We start from the raw sequence: 9,293 nt of genomic DNA, 5'->3' as shown, positions 1-9,293 counted from the left end.
ATGCTTGGACGGGATATCAGGACATGGGGTTCAATCGTTTGGAGCTTGTGTTTAGATGCAAGACACAACAAAGCCTTGTCTCTTTTCCACCTCTGCTTAAAGAGTTATGAAGCTTTTAAACCAGATCACATTGTCATGGTTGCCATTCTCAAGTCTTGTTCTACTCTTTTGGCTCCCAAATTGGGCAGAGCTGTGCATAGTTGTGTTGTTAAACAAGGTCATGTTTTTTGCCAGGTTACCAATAAAGGGCTGCTCAACATGTATGCCAAATGAGGCATGCTTGAGGACTGCGTCAAGTTGTTTGCTCAACTCAATCACCGTGACTCTGTTACTTGGAATATTGTTTTGTTTGGATTTTCAGGTTCCAACAAATGTGATCCGGATGTGATGAGGATATTTAAGATGATGCATACTGGTGGGGAGGCAATGCCAAATTCTATTTCTGTTGCTACTATCCTTCCTGTTTTTGCTCGTTTGGGGAACCTGGATGCTAGATTGTGTGTGCATACTTATGTTATCAAGTCTGGTTTCGAACAAGATACCCTCGTTGGAAATGCTCTCCTGTCAATGTATGCAAAGTGTGGGCTGGTGTCCCGAGAAGCATATGCTGTCTTTGATGATATTGTTCACAAAGATGTTGTTTCGTGGAATGCAATGATTGCGGGCTTGGCTGAGAATGGGTTAGTGGAGGATCCATTCTTGTTGTTCAGTTCAATGTTGAAAGGGCATATGCAGCCAAATTATGCGACTACTGCAAATATTTTGCCTGTTTGTGCCTCATTTGATAAGAGTGTTGCATACCGTTGTGGAAGGCAGATCCACTCTTATGTGCAACAGTGGCCTGATTTGTCAGCTGATATTTCTGTCTGTAATGCTTTGATTAGCTTCTACTTAAAAGTTGGGCAAATGAGGGAAGCAGAAGCTTTGTTTTGGACAATGGATTCAAAGGATTTGGTCACGTGGAATGCTCTTGTTGCAGGGTACACATCAAATGGTGAATGGTTAAAAGCACTACATCTGTTTGGTAATTTAGTATCACTTGAAATGTTATTGCCAGATTCTATGACCATGGTCAACATACTTCTAGTTTGTGCAGAATTGCAAAATATGCAGGTGAGGAAACAAATCCACGCTTATATTTTCAGACATCCTTTCCTTTTTTATGATACTTCTGTTGGAAATGCTTTAATCAGTTTCTTTGCAAAATTAATAAAAAAATAAATGCTTTTATTAATTTTTTTATAATATTAATAAAAAAATTGATTTATGTTTTTGAAACACATTAAAAAATAACTTGAATCTACTAAAATTATCTCATTTAACTTCAATAGAATAAATTTTGTATTTAACATATAGAAAATTATATAATTGATATTGATGATAACAAAAAAAGACTATAGATATTGTTAATTTATAAATTACACTAGTCTATGTTGACAAAAAAACCCTGACAATTAAAAAATAACAACAGTTGACTTTAACATGAAAATAAAAAATATACAACATCTTATCATATGATATCGTTAATTTTATCCAAGTTAATGCCATTCCAACTACAACAATGCATACAAGAGAAAATACGAATATTATATATATATATATATATATATATATATATATATATATATATATATATATATATATATATATATATATATATATATATATGAGAAAGAAAAAGCATAAAAAAAATGTAACTTTTCATGTTTTAAGTTTTAAATTTATTTAATTTTAAATAATAAAACTAACCTCGAAGATACTAAAATTTCAATTGCCTTTAAAACTTCCTTTCTAATCAATATTTTTCTTTCATAAAACGTTTCGAATCCTTTATAAAAAATGAATTATTCTCAAAACAATTTCTATCCAATCATAATGTAAAGATGAGAAAAATCAGAAAAGATATATGAGATCGTCTCATTTTTTTTATATAAGGCGCTTTAAGAAAATAAATGAAGTGATATTATTTCGCATAGTATAAAGAGCATTTTCTTGTTTTCCTCAAAAACAACTAAAATATGTACCCGAAAAGAAATGAAAAGAAAATTTCCCAAATTGCACATACAATAGCCTCAATTTTAAAGCAGCCATTTACACTTTTTTTCAGTCAAAGCATTAATGACGTGATTAAGTTTATAAAAAATATTAAAAAGAACAGCAAAAAATCCACACAACAGAAACACAACCATCTAGACTCATCATGACCCACATTTGATAAGAAAGTAACTCAATTGCATGAAATATAACTTCCAATTTGCCAAAACACCAATTTAAAATTTTAACATGGTTTGTGTTTCCAGGCATGGACCCAAATGTTGACAAGTACCAAAGAAAATAAAAAGACATACTGAATATGTAGTAAAATGTCTGGGCACTCTATTTCTTGTCTACTGGTCAGGCTGTGTTTATATGTTTGTATGAGTCAAAGCAAAGACCCCAACATTAGTTAGTCTAGGAAGGGGAATACTTTTCCATGAGCTTGGTAAGTTCCTCATCAAACTTCTGCTCATGCTCCACCTCTTCCTCCCAATGCCTCTTCTTCAAAGCAGCATAACCCACTTGATGGGCATGCAACAGTTTCTCCTTTTCAGCAACAAAATTCTCCATTTCTTTATCTTGAACCTCAACAAATTTTAGATATTCTTCCACCCTACATCAAATTCACCAAAATCCATTGTAAAATATCATGCCATGCCCTGTCCAAATAATTTTTAACCCACTAGGGCAGCAGGGAACTTGAGTTCTGATTATGTGAAATTAGTTTTTCTGTAAAAACAATACTCTTTAATGATTCAATTTTCTACGTAACACTTTCACAAACTTTATAGATGTGAATATATCATTAGTCCAATGGAAGGAATAAAAATTACATACTTGAGTCTATATTCCTCCGCATTTGCATGACCAGTAGTGCTTGACTGCTTCACCTTCTCACGTTCCTCCTGTTGCATCTTCTCAAAATCTTCTTCCCTTTCATCCCTTGAATCATGAATGATCTTTATCTGGTCCTTGAAAAATTGCTCTTGCATATACATCTTTCATGATTGACAGAATACAATAGTGAGAAACGTTACCATAAAAGAAAAAATATGATAACCTAGAGATCATTTAAGATTGTTAGATATATTAGATTATTAGATATCTTATCTTTATCTTTTATCTATAGTTAGTTTGTTATTATTCTTTATTTGAATTTTGAACTTAACTCATATTCTTCTATTATAAATAGAGTACCTTGTGTCTACATAGTTTTTACTATATTGAACAAAGACAAATAACAAATAACATTTTTGTCTCTTGAAGAAAAAACATGTTAAGCTCAGGGTCATTGGAAAAGGTAACCCAAGAAGGCAAGAACATGGATGGAATCATTCAATCAATTTGTTCTGGAAAACTGGGTTAACGGTGTGTGCCCCAGACCGATAAAAGTAACAAACCTAGATCCAAATATTTACAGGATTTTGTGTTTCTCTTTCAAGGCATCATTATATAACAAGCATTTCGATAGATAACATAATGCAAATGTAGGCCAGTGCAACCATATCATTGCTCATTGATTATTTTTTTACTTTTAATGAAAGCAGGACAATATAGTAGTAACAACGTGACATTTAGGTGGGAAATAAATGCAGATATGCAACTCTATCTTTAATTAAGTGATGGTCTGATTTGACACATCAAACAGAAATTCAATGGGTACATGAAGCACATTTTCATAAGCAAAATATCTCACAAAGGAAGATAAAATATGTGACCCTAACCTTAGCTTATCCACTATTGTACTAACACATAAATTACAGCTCAAACTTTTGAACAAAACAATCAAGCAGAAACACATTTTAACCACAACTCGCTGACAGCAGAAATAATACGCTACAAGTACATCCGAGTAGCAAATATGCACAAAGTAACCACTTTACAATAAAAATAATAACCATAAATACTGTCTGATCTTAGTATTACCTCTTCTATAGTCTCTTCATGTTGCATTTTAGTTCTCCTCCGCACTATGCGGTTCTCCTCCATTGTCTTGCGCAGCTTTTCAGACATTTTACCAATGGATTCTTCAAGAGTTTTCGTGTGTTTAGTTGTTTTCACAACCTTGTTCTTAAAATATAGAAGTTGTTGGTTGTCTTCATTCATTTGGCGAATTTGGTGTACAACCATCTCCTGGTATGATCTCATGTCAAATTTTAGTCTAGATTTACCTACATGATTTCAGATGAGAAGAGATGACAAAAGCCAGCTTATACTTTGTAAACATAAATTAACCTGCATATATAGTACACAACAATTTGCACAGTACAAATAAGAAGAAAAGTAATGAGGAAAGAGGAAATGAAACCTTGGCTATGCCTATTGAAAAAGTCAAGATCTTCTTTTGTAGCCATGTAACCATAGAGCTGGCGCTTTCCCCCAGGGAGATATAAATTAGGGCGATTGAACCAAGAATCTTTATCAGTTCCTTGCTCTGTAAAATGCTTGTCCAGACGCTCTGCCTCTAGATAGCCGCTGGCTGATGCTTCAAATATCAACACACTCATCCCTCGATGACCTTGTGGGCCGTAAGAGTGGCGAGCTTTAACAGCAGCATATGTGCTAAAATAATCAAGAAGTTCTTGGTTACCCATACCTATCCACTGAATAAAAAGAACAAATCCGGAGTCAACATACAAGCAGTAATGTGTGAAATTTGTGAACGTTATGCTCCATACATACAAACCAGCAAAATATTAACATGACACTGGTAGTTATTCATCATTTGACACCAATAAAAATATACACCTTATCATTTTCGTCCTGTTCAAGCTTCGTATTCTGAATGATAACCATTGGAGGCCAAACTATTTCATGATCTTTTTCTTCTTCTTTCAAACCTTTCCATTTTCCAAATGCCTCCCCAGCTGGAATTACTGAAGTACCCCTCCTGCGTAATTCCTCATCCAAAAGTATAGCAAGTTCTCGGTGAATCTTCACCCTTTTAGATCCCTTTGTTTTGGCATGTGTCACCAAGGGCTGCAGTCCTCTGTACCAATCAATAGCTCCAGGACCACCTTGACAAGCTGGACAATGCCACTGTCTTTCTGGTTCATTAATCTGTTCAACAGTCAAGCCATCCAAATTCTCAAAGAACTTCCTAAACCATTTGTTCTTCTTACGTGTCTCATGACTCTTTTGACTAACATCAGAATCATAGTCATCACTCATTAGATCATCATCAGTATCTTCCAAAGCATCTGAGTCCTCTTCATCATCATCATCATCATCAACATCATTATTCTGTTCAAGTTGTTCAGGTGCTATTTCATTCCTTACATTGGGCTGTATTGCACCAGGTCTGGATTGCCAATTCCAGCCATGCTCAAGTGGAGGCCGAATTAAGGGATTTGGAGGCACATAGTTGCCTTCATATCCACTTGTTGCTGACTGAGGCCTACCATTTCCTCTGCCAGCTGGTCTCCTAAAGTTGGCATTTTGTGTCTGCCAGGAATTTCCAGAAGATCTTCCAACTCCTCCATGATTCCGGATGCCTGGCTTTTGAGCCATTTCTGCATTCACCCAAGTCTTAGGATTAGAATTATGGGCTGGCGCCCCCCATGGCTTTGCAGCACTGCTTCCAGCTCTGTTCTTCGATTTTTTTGCATATACCTCCCATTCACCATCATCTTGTCCTGAGTTTAGCATGGTGTCAGCAACACTCTGAGTCAACTGATCAATACTAGGCTGAGATTCGGATATGCTCTTCCCTTTGGACATATCATTGTTAGCCATTTTGGGTCTCCCACTCCCTCTTTTCGAACTCATTTGTATATGCTCTGTTCTGTATCATTATTTTTGTGTGTTCAGTATAACTTACGGAATACATAAAGTGCACACAGAATCATAAAACTGAAGGAGCTTGAAAAGAAACAATGTCAGATAATCCATCAACTACAATAAAAAAAGGAAAAACCTACTTTAATTTTACTTGGCAAATAGCAGTCTTAATCTACCAACAGCTGTTGACACAAGTAAATCAAAACAGTGTAGAAATTCATTCAATAAAATATTACATTCTCAAACAAGGAAAATAATCAACACCTCATATTATGAACTCAAAACATTGAAAGAAGGAGACACAATAAATAAGATATAACTGAAGGGGAAATATCAATGGAATAATACAGAAAGACCAAGGCAATAATGTGTGTGGTTCACGTGATTTATGTTTGATTAGGGTACATAATCAATTCAGCCCACAAATTCATATCACCAAGATAAATAATTGTATAATACCACATAAAGTGTAGTAAATTGTACAAAAGTCATAATACTAAGCAAAATAGTGAATTTAATAACAAGAGCCATGCAATTATAAAAGAGGAGAAGAAAAATACAGCAAGAAATGGCATCATAAGGCCAACTATCTGAACTCAGTGAGCAAAACACAATTTACCCACTTTGGTCACCATTTTCCATGATTTTGACTGGAAAAAAGCATCACTGCAACCACAACTGCCAGGTGCAACACGATGAACATTGGATGGCAAGGTGCTGCAACCTGCTGTAGAAGAATCAAACTATTCATGTGTGATACAAGATGCAATTCACACAATTCATTTGTGATTCAAATGATTCATGTTCAATTCAGCCACATAATCAATTCAGCGAACAGATTCTCATCACCAAGCTGAAGAGTCGTATCATGAATTGTACAATACTAATTAAAAGTCATAATTTTGAGAGAAATAGTGAATTTAATAACAAGTTAGGAAAATAAAAGAGGAGGAAAAATACAGCAAGAAAGGGCATCATAAATGTAGCTATCTAAACCATATCCGAGTTTACGTTTCCAATCATGGTTGCCGAGTTAACTCGGTACCAAACTCGTTTTTGGACTGAACTCGGTAGAATCGGACATGAACTCGGTAGAATCGTTTGGAATGGCGATTGCACAGCGATTTAGCGAGTTCGAAAATAGCCAGAAACGAAGAAAAGAAGGGTCGTTTTGTTTAGGGTTTAAAACCTGATTAGTGTTCTTTGTTTCTTTTTCACTCCACCACTGATCTTCGTCGCTCGTGATCAAGCTCCGCTCTGTCCGATTGTCGTTCGTGATCGCGCTTGGTCCGGTTGCTGATCGTGGTCGTCGTCGCTCATTCAGTCGTCCTGCGTTGTCGCGTTTCGTCCCCGTCATCGTTCGTCTGGTTTGTGATCACTGTCACAGTGGCCGCCGTCATCGCCGCCATCCTCACCGCCTTCCTCGCGTCACAACTTCTGGTCTGCCCTTCTTCTTCGAGCCGCTGGTGGTGGGTGAAGTTTTGTTATTCTAAAATTATAACCCGTGAGCCTGTGTATGATTTTATTAGGAAATGAATTTTTTATTCTTTTATTACATAAACCAAATATACTTATGTTTTTACTTTTATGTGAATGATTTTTATTGAAATTGAAATTTATATTGTTTTATTAGATTTTTTATTTTAGTATGTAAATGATTTATTAAAAAATTATATTCTCATAGTTTTATTAGAGGAATGAAAGTTTTTGTTTGTTTTTTTAAATTCTAAGTCCTGCCATTTTTTTAGTGAAAACATTTAAAACATATCAAATTTAAAGGAAACTAATGCAAGTGTATTTTCATTTCTAACATTTGGAAACAACGATGTCCAACATTCATGAGAGAAAGACTTAGACGAAGATGATGACAAAGATAATGACGTCATCATTAGAGGATAGAGGAATAAACATAAAGACTTTGATATTTCTATTTATGTTTAAAATATTTCTATGAATTTATGTATTTTAATTAATATATTTGTATGAAAAATATTTTTATTAATTTATATTTTTTTTCATACAAAAGTAAACTCTTACGAGTTTATAAGTCGAGTCAGCGAGTCCAGTTTACTGGACTCTCACGAGTTTACGTAAACTCTCGAGTTTGACAACCTTGATCTAAACATACAGGTGAAAGAAATGAAAACAAAACACAAAGACAAACAAACACACACATATATAACAGAACATAGAGCCTTTTGAATGTCAACAACACTGACCCCAAAGGATGTGAACTGTGTAGAGAACACAGAACAGTATGCCTAAGTTCCACAGATTGTGATTGGCTGGAAACTCAACCAGGGAGGAGTTCAACAGGTGGGCTAGAGATGCAGATTAGAGCTCTAAGTCAGATGGTTTGCGTTGAAGACAGAAGACACCAAAGAGAGTTGTGCACTGTTTAGCCTTTCTAAGAACTAATTGGGCAAATAGGGTTACTATTCTGATGAAACAAAGAGAGGGCGAAATCTCAATATTAACATCTTAAATGGAACCAGACAACATCATTATAGAAACTAATGAGAATAGTGTAAAATTTAGCCATTGAAAGGACTGAGTGGGGAAATAAGGTTAGTATTATGATGAAATAAAAGGGGACAAATTCCAATATTGCCCACCTTAAACAGCACTGAGCGACATCGTCAAAGGGCCAAACAAACAGGTTTAGTACATGGAAAATTTCAAAAGATTAACAGCTGGAAAGCCGACAATTCCATGTGAAAGGGGTCACAAATCAAACCATGATACTGATCTGCTCCACTCCATGGCATACAGAAACGGCACCAACACCACATGAAATTGTTTGAGGAGATGGGGTTTTGTACATAGAAAGAAGAATAACAGTTAGGATGACCACAATTCTATATCAAAGAGATCACAGTTTGCACTGCATTAACAATGGCATACAAAAGCAGCACCAGATACATCATTTGAGGGGCCAAATAATCAAGGTTATGCAAATGGAGGAGAAAAAGTAGCAACTAGGATGCCCACAATTCTACATATAAGCGGCCACAATTTGCTCTACAACCATTACATTGTACTGCTCCACCACAGCCCACACAGAAGTGGCAGGGGGCTGTGCTGATGTATCACCACTATAGGGGTGAATGGTGCTCTATTGACTTCTATTAATTAAATGAAGGGGTAATGCATGTAAAGCGAGGAATTTCAATGTACCACTACAAAAAGACGAATTACACTGCAATATCACAAAAGGACCATCACAATGGGCTTCAAGGAATAACGCTTTTACAATCAAATGTAGGGGAAACACATATGACGAGTGGATCTCAATTAATACCACAAAAACACAAACATATGAGTGAAAGGATAATGAATGCTTTTACATGAAAACTAATCAAATGCAAGGTTAAAAAGCATAAATTCATTCTTCAAAAAAAAGGCCAAAATGTATTATGAAAATTCAGAGCTTTCAAAGAAAGATTCACCATAAAACATTCAGGCTGTTTGAAAGC

The 9,293-nt window shown here is 35.3% G+C and overlaps 1 protein-coding gene and 1 pseudogene across 3 annotated transcripts; one reads left to right on the top strand and one right to left on the bottom strand.

Annotated features, from left to right (window-relative positions):
* LOC124844984 (putative pentatricopeptide repeat-containing protein At5g08490 pseudogene) lies at positions 1-1,221 on the top strand (annotated as a pseudogene).
* Positions 1,222-2,210: 989 nt separating this feature from the next.
* On the bottom strand, positions 2,211-7,316 carry LOC124844985 (protein SUPPRESSOR OF GENE SILENCING 3-like). 3 transcript variants are annotated; one of them, XM_088106580.1, is made up of 7 exons: positions 7,007-7,316; positions 6,441-6,544; positions 4,786-5,821; positions 4,346-4,640; positions 3,964-4,208; positions 2,875-3,035; positions 2,211-2,650 (listed from the first exon to the last, which is right to left on the bottom strand). In XM_088106580.1, the coding sequence occupies exons 3-7, from the start codon at positions 5,803-5,805 to the stop codon at positions 2,452-2,454; spliced, it is 1,920 nt and encodes a 639-aa protein (XP_087962706.1). In that variant the 5' UTR covers positions 5,806-5,821; positions 6,441-6,544; positions 7,007-7,316; the 3' UTR covers positions 2,211-2,451. The 3 variants fall into 3 exon arrangements, with proteins under 3 accessions (XP_087962706.1, XP_087962707.1, XP_087962708.1); XM_088106581.1 differs by lacking the exon at positions 6,441-6,544; XM_088106582.1 differs by lacking the exons at positions 6,441-6,544; positions 7,007-7,316 and adding an exon at positions 6,378-6,400.
* Positions 7,317-9,293: the final 1,977 nt, after the last annotated feature.

This window comes from Vigna umbellata, chromosome 2, assembly GCF_029865625.1.
Source record: "Vigna umbellata cultivar VRB3 chromosome 2, Vumbellata_1.0, whole genome shotgun sequence".
NCBI lineage: Eukaryota > Viridiplantae > Streptophyta > Magnoliopsida > Fabales > Fabaceae > Vigna > Vigna umbellata.
The sequence above is the reverse complement of the archived record's forward strand: the minus strand, read 5'-3'. Positions and strand labels throughout refer to the sequence as shown.